Source organism: Dermacentor albipictus, chromosome 5 (genome assembly GCF_038994185.2).
Source record: "Dermacentor albipictus isolate Rhodes 1998 colony chromosome 5, USDA_Dalb.pri_finalv2, whole genome shotgun sequence".
Classification (NCBI taxonomy): Eukaryota; Metazoa; Arthropoda; class Arachnida; order Ixodida; family Ixodidae; genus Dermacentor; species Dermacentor albipictus.
The window spans coordinates 39549100-39567347 of NC_091825.1; the positions used below are offsets into that span (position 1 = coordinate 39549100).

At 47.0% G+C, this 18248-nt stretch overlaps 1 protein-coding gene across 4 annotated transcripts in view; it reads right to left on the reverse strand.

Annotated features, from left to right (window-relative positions):
• Positions 1-18248, reverse strand: part of LOC135896857 (uncharacterized) — a 102837-nt gene that overhangs the window by 19732 nt on the left and 64857 nt on the right. For 2 of the 4 annotated variants that reach the window (XM_065425360.1, XM_065425359.1), the window contains exons 2-4: positions 4219-4370; positions 3616-3683; positions 1471-1554 (exon numbers count right to left, since the gene is read on the reverse strand). In XM_065425360.1, the coding sequence (XP_065281432.1) occupies positions 1471-1554; positions 3616-3683; positions 4219-4370 (304 nt within the window). The remainder of the gene's footprint in view (positions 1-1470; positions 1555-3615; positions 3684-4218; positions 4371-18248) is intronic. The other 2 variants (XM_065425361.1, XR_010562833.1) reach the window with 2 other exon arrangements.

The window sequence follows — 18248 nt, forward strand, 5'->3', positions numbered from 1 at the left end:
ACAGTGCCTTGGCATTTGAGGATTGAGCTAGCTCCCTGAGCACACAACTATAGCGATGCAAATATTTGTCACATAATGCTGCATGCCCCTACTGCAGCGAAAATCCGAAGACCACTCAGCACACTTTAATGAAATTGGAAGATATTCACCGAGCGACACCCATAGATAACATCCTCCTTCCATAGGCGTTGGGACTTGGAGCGGGTGAAAACATTAACTGCTCAGCAGATCGAATAAGAAAGAGGCGTTCATAGTATTGGCGGGAAAAAACTAAAGAAAAAAAATTATGGGATTGTATTGGTTACGGAAATGGGTAACTCTACAGAGTAGTTATGGAGATTTTAAGGACTAGAGAAAAGATGCAGGGAAGATAAACCATATGGTGGAGTGTTAGGTATCCACATATTTTGTTGATAACCTCAAGTAGGCTAGGTGACTGTCGCCATCCTATTTCAAATGTAATACCAATAAATCAACATAATCATCATCAGGGAAGGTGATGGTGTAGTGCTGCTTCCGATAGAGGTATTCATATTTAGTGCAGGTATTTTGTTTTACTGAATTGAAACATCAATAACACCTGCACAGCTAGTTTGAACAAGACAGTCTACCGTAAACAGCCTACCTTCTGATTTATCTTAAGACACCTTCGTGAACTTCTGTTCATTTTGAGCTGTATTACATGCCAGGTTGTTCCACATTTTGAAGCGGCCTAATATTCAACTTAACGCAGACCACAACAGTGAGTTTTGTAGACCAGTCTCATCAGTGCAATCACTGGAAGAAAACACTCCTGTTTAACGTCTCAGAGAGCAGCTTTTGCTTTTTAATCATTGTGCCATTATTCATAGGCGGCTGCATTATTCGCGAAAAGACAACTTGACACATTCTAATAAAATTGTACACGCTTATTCAGCCACTCTTCCGCACGCCGTTGGCGAATGCTTTGACAAAGGAGTGGTATAAGTGCAGAACGACATGCGAAAAGGTCAGGCGAGGACGTTGAATGGGGCTACACAAGCAATTGCGGGGATACAGAAACCACCCAACAGGCTTGTACCAGCGTATTCGCACCAAAACCGCCCTGTACGCCAAAGCAATTTAATGTAAGAAACCTTGGAACATTCCTTTTTTTTTCCCTAATGAACCAATGAGGCTTCTCAGTAGCTCGTAATACACTATGCACATCATGCTATTCTGGAGTTATAAAACTGTTGTAGCAATACAATCAAGCCCTGCAGTGACAATGAGGGGAAATTCCGCTGTAGCTTACAAATACGAGTGTGACATCTAGTACTGCTAATATTTTGGCTAAATTATTATAAGAATTAGTGGGCTTGTTGCCTTGTTTCTCGTTCTTACTGACGGCTGCATTTATTTAGTGTTCTAAATTAAGCTCATATGGCCCTTCAGAAGGGTTATTTAAACAAAAGAAATCATTACATGCCAGAGTGAAGCCCATTTACTTACTTTCACCTTCATAGGGGCCTGTAACAATTGCGCAGGTTTTATAATCCGTGTACAAATATTGGGCTTCGAATTCCTCTTCAGTATCTGCAAAAATATATAAATTTTGTTTGATACGTACGCAATGCGATAAAAGCCATCTTAGCGGTGCATGTGTTCTGACTAAATATCGAGCTTGATAAATGAGAACTCAGCAAACGTTACTGACGGTATATCCCACCCAATTGCCGCCATAGCCTTGTGGCCTTCAAGTATTGTTATCATAAGCTATCGAAATCGTCTGCTACACAGGGTGGCTGCCCTTTTGCAAATATTTGGCTTTACATAATGTAGAATTAACTCATGAGGTTATCTAGGCATTTCGCAAAACCCAAAGGGGGACACCTGAGAAATAAATGCGTGTACACACATACACACACATATATATATATACATATATTTATATATATATATATATAAATATGGTCATATCTTAAGAAGCCAACAAACACTGACACCAAGGACTACATAGGGTAAATTACATGTGCTTAGTAAATGAAATAAAGAAACGATAAATTATTAGAACTTAAAGTGGAGGAAAAAACAACTTGCCGCAGGTGGGAACCGAACCCACAACCTTCGCATTTCGCGTGCGATGCTCTACCAATTGAGCTACCACGGTGCCGTTTCCCCCTCCAGTTTCATGGGTATTTATGTGTCCTAAGAGAACCCTAGGAGTGTTAACCCCCTTTCTTTTCGTTTATTACATAACGAGGGTCTCGAATCCGGCAACATTGATGCCTTCAGGTAGCATATGTGGGTTTATTGACCAGTTGCCTTCACCCAAACAGATCACGTTCCCGTGACGCCTTCGGCAAAAAGGATGTTCCACGTCCGCCACCAAGGTCTGTGAGTGGCGGCGCTGGCTAACACTCCCAGGGTTCCACTAGGAAACGTAAATACCCAAGGAAGTGGATGGGGAAACAACACCGTGGTTGCTCAATTGGTAGAGCATCGCACGCGAAATGCGAAGGTGGTGGGTTCGGTTCCCACCACCAGCAAGTTGTTTTTTCAACCGCTTTAATTTCCATTATTTATCGTTTCTTTATTTCATTTATTAAGCATAAGTATTTTCCCCTATGTTGTCCTTGGTGTCAGTGTTTGTTGGCTTCTTATGATATGACTAATGAAAATTGGGCTCCTCGGTTAACTCCCTTTCTTCTCGTTTAAATATATATATATATATATATATATATATATATATATATATGTGTGTGTGTGTGTGTGTGTGTGTGTGTGTGTGTGTGTGTGTGTGTACACCTGTTGATGGCACTACACCCGTTATGGTCCGTCTCAGTGATGCTGCAAGCACTATGCAGACAAGCTGCGAAACCAGCATTCTTGGACACGAGAAAATTTATTATTTTACATGAAAATAGAAACAATGTCTAGCATGGATAGCGTCAACTATGATACAGCTTCTAGAAGAATTTATCGATGGCTCCCCGGGAGAAGGGAAATACGCAGACGTCACCCTTTTCCATTTATTCTTGCACCAAAATGTGCTCTAATTAGGTTGCCCAATATACCTAACAAAACTTGTTCGAGGACACACAGTTTGAATACATATCTTAGTTCGTTGCAGCTCCATGGAAAAAATGGTGTTCCCGAGTGTTAGCTGGATTAGCTGAACAAAAAATTAGAAGGCACTCTTAGGCAAAGTTACACCCTTTGGTTTGCCCCTTCTGCCACACAACTATAATCGCTATCTGCCTTGATGTGTTTCCTTTCGTTAACGCTGCGAGCCCGGTACTTTCCAGTAACGAACGGCACGCGCGTTATTAGCATAGAACAGTTTACAACCTCTGGAATGCCCATTCTGATAACGCGCGTGCCGTTCGTTACTGGAAAGTTCCGGGCTCGCAGCGTTAAAGAAAGGAAACGCATCAAGGCAGATAACGATTATTGTTGTGTGGCAGAAGGGGCAAGCCAAAGGGTGTAACTTTGCCTAAGAGTAGGTGTTCTGATATCCGGCACTAATGCAAATGACTACTACTGTTACCTCGGACGTCAGTCATTCCTTTTAGCGCTATTGATGCCATCCTTATCTCTAAGAAGAAGAATTCTAGGTTGACAGGAAGTGCCATTGACCTATCAGGCTTTACTTACGGTTGTCGAAATACATGGTGATTCTGTCCGGAGTGGCACCTGGCTTTACGTGGAAAGTGACGTTTTTTCTGAAATAGTGTGAAATGTAGAGGGATTAACTGCCACAGGTATTTAGGAGGTAGCTCACAAAAGACATATCAAGCCTCCAGTTATTTTTGGAGTAATCAATTTTTTTGCCCAACCTCTAGAAACAAACTTTGCAAGCTAATATATTTCAAACGCATATTTACGTTCTTGCTGCGAATTCAGAAAAGAATATGCATTGTTAAATATTCTTTAGTATCAAAGTAAGAAAATGCTTTAATGAGGGTAAGGTGAGGGTGCTTTTTTCGTGCAGAGCTCATATCTGGAATTTCAAATCTGAAAATTCTGTTTCATGTAGCGTTTCTCCTCCGGTTTCGCCTTTTTTCGATGATTGTATACAAGTTTATTGTATCTGTCTTTGCTTATGTTTATGTACGCAGATTACGTATACTGCCACTGCATGCTGCTGAAGTCTAATAAGCTGAGAAGCCTAGTCAAGCTCACTCGAACTTTTTCTTCGCATGCCCTCCGCTCTCTGAAGTGCTAAATAATTAATGATGGGTTGATTGATTTCAATACTTTGCTGTCCCGTGGTGCCCCTTGAACAAGAACACGTATGCTGCCATTTTCGGTTCCATTTGATAGTCTGAACGGATAGCCTCCACGCACTCAAACAGGCCATCGGCGTCGGCGTCTGACATGGCTACGACGTCCTCCAGGTGAAGAAATATCTGTAAACGAGGAATATTGTGAGATGTTGTGGCCAATTTTTAGGATACTAAATCAGTGAAATGTTTATTGCCGTAGCAGCTCTAAGAGTGTTCGAGACTCATTCATGCCGCCCTTGCCACCATCGCTGTTGCCATGCTGCTCTGCTATCGACAATGCATGCGTGGGTTGCGGACGAAGAGTTAGAGATTTGGCTGCGAAATTCACAAAGGAAAAGGCACACACTGTCAACGGTACGCTCAAGCTCCTTGGTAGGGAGAGGATAAACAGCCTTCTACCTACTAGCTGACGATTGGGCGTTGTGCACCCCTACAATATATCCACTGCAGCGTTACCGATGAGAAGCTGTGTGTGTGCTCTGGTATGACAACTAAACGTGGATCTAACGTTATCTAAGTTTTCACTAGGCGCTGAATATTGCCGATATTCTTCCATTACGAGAATAACGTGGAATTCTCGCATCTGCATCCAATTGTCTATAAATTAGACTTCGCCCTGCCATCTGCTAACCGCCTGGTTAGTTTAAATGGTAGAGCAGCTGGGCCGGAAAGACGGTGGTCCTGGTCTCGAGTTCCGGACCAGGACGAATATTTTAGAGCGAAGAAATAAGTGCGCTTGTTCATCTTCTGTAAGGTATTAATAGCGCCACTGCTCGGTGCGGACTCCGCTTCTTCGCCATCCGCTAGCCATACCGCTAATCTGCTAACCATGCCGTTCAGCGCTTCGTCGTAGCAGCTGGAACATATATAAGTAGCTTTAAAACACGTAATAAGGGAGACCTTTGTCTCCTAATTGCACAAAGCGGCCCGATTCTTATGAATCATAAAAAGCCAACCAAAACATCAAACACAACACAAGGGAAATTACTTGTGCTTACCATCTAATTAAAGAAATGATAAATTAAGTGAATTCAAAGTGGATACAAACCAAATTGCCGCAGGCTGGGAACGATTCTGCGAATTGCATTACGCGTGCGATGGTTCACGAATTGACCTAACGCGGAGTCATTTTTTCTTCCGCTCTCTGTGGCTTATAAGGTGTTTATGTTTTACCCTCCTCAGCCTGACCTAACGTGGTAGAAAACACCGCAATCTTTTAAGACGCGCTCTTCCTTGTGCTAGACGCGCCTGTATGTTAGTTATTGCCGGAAGCATAATATTCATGCTCCACCGGTTTTCACTCCTAACACGACGACCCTTGCATTCTTTGTAATGTGAATACCACCATTCGCTTGCTGTCATCACCTGGACTTAAACACGTGAGCCCTCTTGGTACCTGGTCCCTTTTCGCCAAGCTTGCATCTCTCCTTCCTGGGTCCCTTGCAGAACCATTGAAGATGGTCGCCGCAGCTGTGGCAAACCCTCGCAGGTCGGGTTCGTTCCCCACACCTGCCCACTGCACCTTCTCCGGCCGAACGTTTCTTCAGCGTTCATCACTGCCGCCTAGAACGGAGTATGGTTTTCTTTAACGCTTGCCTTTGTGGCGTCCATGCCTGATTCTGACGGTTGGAGGCTTGTGAATCGGGAGAACGACACCCCGTTCAACAAGCCTACAATTACCACAAGCTTCACCTCGCGGCTTTTGTCCGCATGGTCCTATTGCGACCGCAAGGAATCTTCATGCTCACAACCCTTCGACCTGCCCATCTTAATCCTCGAGTACGTGTTGGCGCTTCCATCACCGACAATGACTACAAATAAAACGCATCAGAATACAGGAAGACAAGAACTGGGCTATTTTTGTGTCCGTAGAGAACTCTGTAGTCCAATAACTGGCCCAGCTCACTACTGTCACCATTCAAACCACCTCCCACGAAGTCGCCATCTATCATGCACCCCCAGACAATTTCTGTGGGGCATTGTACACCGAATTGATGGCAAGACGACTGCAGTAGAATTATTGGCCAGCCTGGACGCCCCTGGTTTCACGATATTGTCTGCCCGGATGAAATCAAACGCAGCAACAGCTCTTACAACTTTTCATAGCAATACCCCACACCGTGCCCTATTACTGGGCAATACACAGTTGCAAGTCACACCATCCCCGTGCACAAAAATGCACAATCTTACTTTAATTCGGCAGCAGGGCTTATGTTTCCCGGCGCCACAACACATTTGATGCCCCACCAAAGCTGAGGCTGTGCCGTTGCGCGATGCCCCTCACCCATGTATCCCGAACGGCGCCAACTGCAACGGCGCTCACCCAGCTACACATCCAGCCTGCTCACGTTTACAGGCTGCAAAAAAAGCTACTGACCAAGCTACCCCAATCTGCCGCCGTGCGCCACGCCCACCACATTCATCGTTTTCATCAGTCGTGGCCTCTTGCAAATCCAACTCCCCTCATTGCCGTTCGGTGCCGTTCGCCCAGCCGCTTTAAGAGCAGGACACATGACTCACCTCGCCGATGATCCAAATCCAGAACCAAGAGAAACGACGAGCCACGTAGCAAGTCTTGACTTCAATCTTCCAGTGCCAACCCTCCGAGAATTGTGAGTGCGAGGATCATGTCAGAGACCACCGTGCGTCCGCCTTGCCTAGGTTGGTCTGCCGTTTCAACCTCTGTTTCTACCCCTATGTATGCCCAAGTCCTAGCTACTTTAACTAACCCACCAGCACCACCATCTTCGACTTACCCAACCAGTGCAACGCCGATTTCACAGGCAGCCCCCTACGCAGATACCTGAACCTACTGATGATGACCGTATGCCTAGTATAGCAAAGCACGTCACCTGGCTTGAGCAGCACCTTGAAAATCTCACCACATTACTCGAGCAACAGATTGCGCAACCAACCTCGACAGAGAATTACCTTACAGGCCTTGAAGCCAAATAACAAACTCACAGACACTGTCACCGAACTCGAAGCATGCTGACCAAAACGGGCGCACCGCCTTTCCTTAGCGGGATGCAGCTGCATTTCATGCAGTCAGGTTAGCCCCAATAGCAGTTTTGGCTAAAGGTAACGAGCATGTACCTGCCGCACCAAGCGCCTGTTCGCAACGCATGGTGTGGCAGTCGAGTGGGCTTAGCTTCAGAAAGAAGCACAGGAGCACTTCCAGCACGAAACTTCAAACAGGCATTTCGCCACCAGACGCCTTATTTCTTCAGGTATCCTACACCATTCCTATTCTCATTGGATATGAAGTATGTGCTGCACTTAAAGATCACCATCAGAACCACTTAATAGTTACGCTAGTCAGGAGCGTGCATATGGTTTTCCACGTTACATTGGATGACCAGGACATTCCACGCCCCTCATTCCACTTGGGGATATACTCATTACTCACTCAAAGGCCGCAAGCTCCACACTTTGATCCAGCAGCATAATCTCCCTATACTTACTGATCCATCGGCACCAACTCGTCTTGGCACAAGCGTTTCTCGGAACACGCGCCCAGATCTTACCCTTTATAGTGGCTGTCACTCCTGCATCCCTTTCAACTTTACGAGCACTTTGGCAGTGATCACTCACTCACTCACTCACTCACTCACTCACTCACTCACTCACTCACTCACTCACTCACTCACTCACTCACTCACTCACTCACTCAATCAATCATCACCATCATCATCACCATCATCGTTATCATAATAATCATCATCATATTCTTCATCATCAGCCTGGTTACGCCCACTGCAGGGCAAAGGTCTCTCCCATACTTGTCCAACTACCCCGGTCGTGTACTAATTGTGGCCATGTTGTCTCTGCAAACTTCTTCATATCATCCGCCCACCTTACTTTCTGCCGTCCCCTGCTACGCTTTCCTTCCCTTGGAAACGAGTTCGTAGCCCTTAATGACCTTAACACCACCTAATGATTGCTACTCAAATTAATGCAAAATATTTTGTTGGGGATGCACGCCAGACACGACTGACGGACTGGCTTAACTTCTGTGCATCCTCGAGCACCACTTCCTGAGCCGACACGCTCATCAACTGGGTGAAGGCAATGCGAACGCGGCTAGATCATCACATACGCATGACCGGGTGCACCAGTCATAGATACGCAGCTTCTACACTTATGGGGAGCACGCGAAAGCTTCACCAAGTGGTGGTGCCACCAGCTTCATAAGAGAAAACTGAGGCTGCGCATCACAGAGCTCTCTGCTCGGGAAGCCCTATTGAAAATGCAGCATTGACTTTCACTAATTTTATCCTTCACATGATGGAAAATGTGCTAGGCATGAGGTAAAACATGGTGGGTGTGATCGAATATATCGCGGGTATACAGAGTGGGTGATGGGTGCAGCGATATATGGGGAAGGTATTGGTGGCATACATACTGGGTGACTTGTCTCAATGGTGGACGGGCTCAATGAATAGTGGGTGTGCTGTATGGATGGTGGGACGCATACTGGGTGGGCTTCGTACACGGTATGTGAATGGTGAATGTGCAGGGTGAATGGTCGGTGGGCTGGATGAGCAGTGCGATACATACTGGCTGAGTTATGTAAATGTTGGGTGAATGGTGTGCGCACTGGGTGAGTGAGTGAAGGAGTTAGAACTTTATTTAGGTCCTGAGGGGAAAGAAAATCAATCCGGCGGCTCCACCCAGGTGTGAGCCGGTAGATAGTGTCCTTCGGCGACGGCCCGGGCCTTCTGGAGCGCCTTGAGGTGAGCGATGAGCTCTGTGCTTCTGAGCGCTGGGTCCCAAAAAGGCTGGTCGGGAAAGTCCGTGATCGCGTTGGCAGGGCACAGCCAGAGCATCTGTTCGAAGTTGTTGTATTCGTGGCCGCATTGTGGGCATTCAGTAGGAAGGTCAGGATTGATCCTGCTTGGTGTTGTTGGTGTGATGTATGTCCTAGTCTGTAACTGTCTGTAAGTGAAGGCCTGTGCTTTTTTGAGCTTTGCGTGAGGAGGAGGAACAATTCTTCGTGATAACCTATGATGTGAAGTGATTTCGTGGTATGATACGAGTGGGTATTTGTTGTCTAGGCCCCTTCAGGCTGGGTTGAAGCGAGGGGGCGGACCGCAGACGCGGAATGTGAGCTCTCGCGTCAGTTGGTGTGCCCGCTCATTCGGATTACAGTCAGGAGGTCCGGTAATGTTGCCCATGTGGGCCGGGAACCATGTGATGTGTGGGGACGTGAGGTTGTCTCCTCCCGTTTCTTGGAAGAAGATGGGGTTGATAACCGTAGCTGCTTTCCTAGAGAGGAGGGCCGATGAGATGGTTCTAATAGCTGTTCTCGAGTCCGAGTAAATGACTGACGCTATTTTGCAGCTTCGAAGGGCCACCATGATGGCCATTTCTTCTGCTTCGTGAGTGAAGTTGCTAACTATCGTGGCTGCGTTGACGAGTGAGCCATGGGCGTCCACCACAGATACCGCGTATGCGCCTTGATTCCAATATCTGGCCGCGTCAACGATGAAGACTTGCATTTCGTTACGTTTTATATTGTCAAGGATTGCCTTCGCTGTCGCTTTTCTCCGCCCTTCGTTGTGGGTCGGCTGTATGTTTCGTGGGATGGGATCAACGGTTATCGATCTCTTGGCGTTTGTGCATATGTGCGACTTCTCTGGTGGCATGAAGAGGGGCTGTACGCCTGCCTCTAGTAAAATCTCGATGCCCACCTTTGTGAGCGAGAGCCGACTAATTTGGGAGTTTCGCTGTGCCTCAAAGAGTTCGGTTGCCGTACTGTGTAGCCCCAGTTGGAGGAGTCATTCCGTGCTAGTGTTTCTAGGGAGGCGTAGGACCTTTATCAATCCCGTTCTGATTAGTGTGTCAATTTTAGTCAGCTGCGTCTTCTTCCAGTTGAGGAAGGGGGTGGCGTAGGTTACGTGGCTGATGAAGAAGGCATGAAATGCTTTCATGAGGTTGTCCTCTTTCAGTCCGTCCCTTTTGCTGGTGACCCGTGATATGGGTGGATGGTTGGATACAGAGTGGCAGGCTAATGGGCGAATGTATGGGAAAGCGTGAATATAATAGGTGACCTATGAAGTAGCAGTGGCATCTGATAAACTTTTGAGCAGCAGTTGGAGGCATTTAGACGTATTCTAAGTGTCTGCCTTTTCACTGCAGACCGGTGCTGACGGCTGCGTGGTTCCTGCTTTCATCTGCTTGCGCAGCCTTCCACGTGCACCTGCACGCCTGTTTGCACGTTCTGCCTGAGTGTGCATTCCCCTAGGCGTCACTACGCCTGCGTTTTCTGGCTTCAGGGGGAAATAAAAAGGATCAACAAGGCTCTCAACTGCGGCTCTCCTGCCTGCACATGTTGCCTCATTTCACTTCCCCCTGAGTACCACTGCGCCTGCTCTGCCTGGCTTCAAGGGGATGTAAAAAGGAACCAGTGAGCCACTTGGTCCTCTTCTGAGTAGCAGTTGCCGGAAGTAGGACGCCTTTTAAATATCTGCCTTTCTACAGCAGGTTGTTTCTTTGCGTTATTTTTTCCCATTTGTGCATCTACCTGCGGCGGCAGCTCACTAGTGTTTCTGGAGTTATTACCTGCGCTATATAAAAGCCTTCAAACGCTGAACTGGCTAAGAAAGTTGAGCAAATTGAATCATTGCTTAACATTAAACTTGATAACCTTGTTGAAGACCTTGCTTCTATAATTCGCAAAACAGCTTGATGACCGGAGTCTTGGCAGCCTTACGTCTCTGACTGACAGTTAGCCATTCTTGAGTGACCAAGTCTAGAAAGTGCGGACGACGTCCGATGGGTTGGCAAATTCTAACAAACATTTGAGGGCCGTCAATGAAGCGCTCGCCAGGAGTATTGCACGTATGGAGCCATACAGACGGCTAAATAACATTGAAATCAAAGGCATTCGTTAACACAGGGTGAAGACTGCGCTGTCATCTTGAAAACTGTTGTTGAAGTTGTTGAATGCCGCATTTCATCGACAGATATCGACGCACTTTACCGAGTTTCCAGTAAGACAGCAGAAAAGAACATCATCGCTTGTTTGAATTGATTGATTTTCAATCTGCTCTTTTCTTGTCCCTTAACGTTACACCAATCATTCTTGTTTCCATAGCTTGTTGCGTCGTCCACAATTTAAGTAGAACCCTTTTCGTAAGCCTCCATGTTTCTGCACCGTAGGTGATTACTGGTATGACAGCTATCATACACTTTTCTCTTGAGGGATAATGGCAACCTGCTGTTCATGATCTGGTAAGTATTAATAGGCTTGAATTGTTTTGAACCTCAACATTCTTACCATTCATGTCAATTCCGGTAAGTATTGTACTACTCTTTTGGATTCTTATACAGCGTGTTAATACGTGCTTCTGATCGATGCCGAAGTAAGCGCTTGTTGGCGATAACTGACCTTGGACATCATGACAAGTGCAAAGGCATGCGACCACTACGAAACATAGAATCGACGGGCGCTAGCCATCAACTGTAGTTAATGACAAAAATAGCAGCAACATAAGTATAGCGCAGAAAGCAGCATAAAGATGCAGAACGCGCAGTTGTCACTCGAGAGAATACTAGCGCCCCTCGAGATATGCCTTTTCCTTTTCATGCAAGGCCAGAAAAGGAGTAATCGCACATTTATCAGTTTCGATGGTAATACGCTACGACTGGAAGAATTGCCTAGCTTGCTTCTGAAAGCTGCGCAGGATACGATAACTTGAAATTCAGACTTCCAAGAGCACAGCCTGCCGCAATCTGTCAAATGTCCACCCACTACCAATGAATTAAAAGTGGTGTGATGCTTTCTCAAAGTTTCACTGACGCACCGACCGGTCTGGCCGACATAACATTTTCCACTTGAAAGTGGGATCCTATGCATCACACCCGCACTGCCCTTCGTGTACCGTGTAGTGCGCTTTGTTGCAGAGCCTGCCTTAGCAGCACTATTCGCGATGTTGCGCATGTGTACAATGTTACCAGGCGCCGAAAAACTGACAAGGATGGCGTATTTATCAGCCACCTTCTTCGGACCTTTGGTTAGGTCATGAATGTATGGCAGAACCAACGGCCGCGCTTTTTCGCGTTCAAGCTCATTGTGGCATATGTCTGGCTCCCTAAAGTCACTTTATTCAGCTGCCTTCCTCCTATTTTGATGAAGGCAAAAGCGTAGCACATCACAACTAAGACAAAAGAAGAACACAGTTGGCACACATGTTTGTGTCGCGTGTGTCGTCTGTGTTCTTCTTTTGTCCTGGTTCTGATGCGCTACGCTTTTTGTCTCTATCATGATATATCAACAAGCTCAGCGTGCAACGTTAGTCAGTATTCTTCTATAGAGGCCAACAATAATGCAGGAAAGCCAGCATTGTACAGCTTTAACACTTCGAGCTGAAGGCTGCATGCAACCTGAGGGTAACAAGACTTTTTCAGAATAGGTCTGTGCAGGTTTTGTGCAAGACCCCTTTCAGAATCCCGGAATGGGACGAAATATAGCTAATGACTGGCATTTTGGACTGCGAATGGTATGAATATTAGACCTGACGGACAGTAAAAATGATACCAATGTCGAGAAACTCATGGCACCCCTCTTCAGGTAACTCAGACGTGAAGTTCAGCCTTTTGCTACGAGAACCAAAGCTCCAGGCACTTGGTTCACAAGCTATTCAGAATGCCCAGGGCACACAGCCTTTAGGATAACTCAGTAATAATCAACATATTTGGAAAGGTGTTAAATATTAGATGAGCACGCTGTGCCAAGGCATGTGGAAATGTTTGTCGCGATTGAATAAGAAAATATTTAAACTGGAGCAATACTTGATCCAATACGAATGCCCGCTAGTTCATGCCGATCGTCGCCAAGCCCGCGCAAAAGCTCTAGAGACAAAATATGGCAGTCTGCGCCCCACACTATACACAGATGCCGCGAAGTACCCCCGAAAAGCAGGCATGACGGCCAGCGTTCTCGACTATAACCTAGAAGAGGTGGTCTCGATGACGGTCCGCACTGCAGCGCCCTCGTAGCGGAGGAGACAGTTATCGCCTTGGCCATCACCTCTAGTCTGACCAACGAGTACGTCACAATTATTACTGACTCCCAGGCAGTTTGCCGTAGCTAGGCGAGGGGCAGGATATCTTCAATCGCCCACCGACTCTTCCAACAAGCCTCCCAATTCCCGGTCGTTCAAATAGTGTGGACTCCAGCATACGAGTCCCTCAGTGGAAATCAGCGTGCGCGCGCTGTAGCCCGAACTCATGCCTCCCGGGCGCCACAGAAGAGGGATACTAAAACGCCACACTGCAACCACAGATTGAACAGGCGACAATACCAACCTCCACACAAGACCCTGTCCCGTCAAGACGCCTTAAGAAGGCGACAACTGCAAACCAATACATACCCCAATTTAAGCAGACTACACGCCATACACCCTACACTATATTCATACAAATGTCCCCTTTGTAATGATCACGCCTGCCGATATCACACCACATGGGCGTGCCCCAACATGAAGGCGGCCCCGCAAATACCCAACCCCACACCCAAGTAGTGGGTGGCCGTCTTGACAAGTTCCCACTCTCCTAACCAGCTGCAACTGGTGCTGTAGGCCCGGGAGACAGCAAGAGCCGCAGGAGCCCTCGAATAAGGGCGCCTCCCGCACAAACAGAAAGACACCTGCTTGTCCTTTTTTTGTTTTTATAAATGTTTCTCCCCCTTCCTCTGCTTGAAGGGTGGGGTTGTGGTTAACAGCGACTGCTGTAGCGCACAGGTAAAATTAAAAAAATCTATAAAGCCAATTTCCGAACCAGTACAATTTTGAATGGCGACAGGATCAGTGTCAACGATTTTTACACGGACATTGAAAAATTCTTCACTTGGCAGAAAGGAATAAAAAAGACCGACATCAGTAGCAAAGTTATATAGTAGCTGCAGAGGATACTCGTACATGGAAAGATAATCTGAGATGCTCTCCGAATCGCGCATGAAGTAAGGGTCATTGTTGAGGCTTTGCAATTTCGTCGCATCACATACAGGAACTAAAGAGGAACATAGAGGAAATAACTAAGGAAGAAAGCCAATGCTTTCTTCCTTAGTTATTTCCGTGAGCATTCTACTGCAGGAAATACTATGATACTACTTATTGAGCTGTTAACGAGAGGACTAACTATGGAAGCACCACAAATCCACCCTTTTATGAGGCATAGGTAGAGGCAAGGTTTCTCAAAAGACAGTGAACATGCATGAAGGATCCTTTCAGAACGCGTGGACTGCTTCATGTCTAGAATGCTGCATAGCAATGCCAGCTTTCAGGTTTTAGACACCAATGAATTTTCGAAGGAAAGTTACTTAGCCCTACAGGTGTTTGATATAGAGGGTGGGTTCATGGAGCTTCCTAAGGTAGCCTTCACGGAAATGCTCATTAAGGAATATCAAAGAATTTCATGCGCATCAAGTACTCATGGAAAGAGATCACCTTGCAAAGCCTCAGGAACACCATAAATGCTGGAAAAAAGAGCTTGGGGATGTTTTTCTCCAAAAAATCGCACAAAAGAAGGGTGCAATTCAGAGGTGTTTGCGATGGACAAAGATAGACGGCAAGACACCTTTATAGATTTTAAGAAAGACATTTCAAATCGCTTCAACTATATTGTCACGTGGTAGTGACGGTGAAGAAAGAACACAGTAGCAGTACTGTGAAAGACAAAACTAGCTTTTATTGTGCGAACCTGTGCCCACAAAACAGGCTACACTTAACCCTTTCAGGCGCCACTTGCAATTATGCATAGAAAAAAAATCTTTTTATCTATAAACATTCTTTTTGGGACCTAAGAAACACAAAAGCATCGAATTCTTGAAAGTTATCATGAAACTTTAATATTTGCAACATCGTACACAATTGTGTACACAGCGCCTCGGTGGTCACAAAATTCACTGGTGGAATGCGAGGAAGCAATTACTCTCTTTCGTCAGGCACAGTTGCACGGCGCATTTCATGCAGAATATCCGGGGGCCTCGTGTGCACTTCTCGAGCTTGCACCTAATTCGCACCTTCTGGGCGCGGGATTCGGACCAATGGTCAAAGGAGTCGTAGTGCGCGTCGGTGCAAGGAAGCGATATGCTTGCTTTTTTGCCCTATCTTTGGTTGTGGTGCTTGGATCTCTGCAAGAGAAGGCCTTCCACGCTTTTTCTCGGGTAGTACCGACTTAATTAAGCAAGCGAAAATTCATCAAATATAGGAGTTTCGCTCCAGGCAGCATTTGATTGTCACGGTGGTAGTCCAGCCAAGAATTGCAGATACCCAGGTTCACAAAAGGAAAAAAACACTCTGTGTCCACTTCTTCAGCTTGCGTTTCCCCTGCAGCAGCATCTTCCTCTTCTGTGAGGTTGGTGAACGCAGCTGCAACGCAGGCGTCGGTCGCTTCGCACGTGGCTTCTTCTTCGTCACTTTCCCCAACGTCTGAAACATTTATCAGCAATGAGCTCCAAAAGCCTTTCAGCTGTCTTTTGGGTTTTCTTATATTTATTTGCATTGTAGAAAGAACGACGAATGGCCAAAAAACCTGGAAAGAAAATCAAACCAACTCTCAGCGTTCTTCATTTCTGCAGCGACCACGGCGCTTTGTACACAATCGTGTACACATGCGCGTGCGAGCGTTAGCGTTCGGTCATCTCCTCATAAAGGATAAAATTATCACTCCTCGGTACTTCATATGATGCACAAGCGCGTCTAATTTTTTTTTTCGCTTGCCACAATAAAAAAAGCGGCTCTAAAAAAATAGGAACTTCACTCACCGCTCTTTGCTGCTCCGGCGTCCGCCATTTCTTGTTTTGATATGAACATCTCCACCGAAATGCGACAGATGGTGCCCAAAATACACATGGTTGTCAGTTTAAAGTTTGGGAATGTGCTAAAGCCAACCTAATAGAAAATTGCGCGCCCTAAACGCGAAAAAAACACCAGAAGTACAATGTACACAATTGTGTACAAGGCGCCTTAAAGGGTTAAAGCAGAACGATAGCGGCGAACACAGTCGGCGATCATCGAAAAATCTGATCAGCGGGTCAAGCGCGTCGGCTTTTATAGATCAGTCGTCGAATGTTCCAGATTACCTGATGGGACCCGCGTGTCTTCCACAAAGTTCTGCACCATTCGTGTCACGCGATGAAATCTGATAACACAAGGTTCGGCGACAACAGACACGCGGATAGAAGCGTCGATAACTTTCCAGAAACGTCGGATACATGCAGGCGCGTCCCTCGCTGTGCGATTACAGTTGTTAAGCGGCGAAACGTGGTTGCCCGATAAAGATAAGTACACGTGTATATACCCCTCTTAAAAAGCATCGACCCGATGCTGCAAACAAACGAAGTTAATAAACAAAAGCACTCGTAGCAAAGAAAACAAAAATAACGAAGTTCGTCAGCGTCCGTAAAAGGGTTTAAGGCGCACCACGTGGACCACGATCTGAAGATCGTGCGCGGCGCCGCTGTGAATGCGAAATGCCGTCTGGCACGACCTCATAGTCCAGTGCGCCAATACGTCGGATGACCTTGTAGGGTCCGAAATATCGTCGGAGTAGTTTCTCACTGAGTCCTCGTCGTCGTATCGGGGTCCAGACCCAAACACGGTCGCCGCGTCGTCGGAGGTTGTAGTGTCGGCTGTCGGTCCTCTGCTGGCTTTTGATTCGCAGGCGGGCGAGCTGTGTGGCTTCTTCGGCGCGCTGGAGATAGGTAGCGACGTCAACATTCTCTTCGTCAGTTACGTGCGGCAGCATGGCGTCAAGCGTCGTCGTCGGGTTCCTGCCGTAGACCAGCTTGAACGGCGTGATCTGTGTTGTTGATTGCACCGCCGTGTTGTACGCAAAGGTTACGTACGGCAGGACCGCGTCCCACGTCTTGTGTTCGACGTCGACGTACATTGCTAGCATGTCGGCGAGGGTCTTGTTCAGGCGCTCCGTGAGACCATTCGTCTGCGGATGGTAGGCAGTTGTCCTCCTCCGGCTTGCCTGGCTATACCGCAGAATGGCTTGGGTGAGCTCTGCTGTAAAAGCCGTTCCTCTGTCGGTGATGAGGACTTCTGGGGCACCATGTCGCAGCAGGATGTTCTCGACGAAAAATTTCGCCCCTTCGGCTGCGCTGCCTTTTGGTAGAGCTTTAGTTTCAGCAAAGCGGGTGAGGTAGTCCGTCGCCACGATGATCCACTTATTCCCGGATGTTGATATCGGAAACGGCCCCAAAAAATCCATCCCAATCTGCTGGAATGGTCGGCGAGGAGGTTCGATCGGCTGTAGTAGTCCTGCTGGCCTTGTCGGTGGTGTCTTGCGTCGTTGACAGTCTCGGCATGTCTTGACGTAACGGGCGACGTCGGCGGTCAGACGCGGCCAGTAATACCTTTCCTGTATTCTCAACAGCGTCCGGGAGAATTCGAGGTACCCAGCGGTTTGATCGTCGTGTAGGGCGTGCAGTATTTCTGGACGCAGCGCTGACGGTACAACAAGAAGGTAGCTGGCGCGGACTGGTGAGGAGTTCTTCTTCACGAGCAGGTTGTTTTGTAGCGTGAATAACGACAACCCGCGCTTAAATGCCCTAGGGACAACGTCGGTGTTCCCTTCCAAATACTCGACGAGACCTTTTAGCTCCGGGTCTGCTCGTTGCTGTTTAGTGAAGTCTTCCGCGCTTATTATCCCAAGGAAGGCGTCGTCGTCCTCGTCGTCTTGCGGCGGGGGATCAATGGGGGCGCGCGATAAACAGTCGGCGTCGGAGTGTTTTCTTCCGGACTTGTATATTACCGTGACGTCATATTCTTGTAGTCTGAGGCTCCACCGCGCCAGCCGTCCTGAAGGGTCCTTAAGTTAGCTAGCCAACACAATGCATGATGGTCACTGACGACTTTGAATGGCCTGCCATAGAGGTAAGGGCGGAATTTAGCTATAGCCCAAATGATGGCGAGCATTCCTTTTCAGTCGTAGAATAGTTGCTTTCCGCTTTTGACAGCGACCGGCTAGCATACGATATCACCCTTT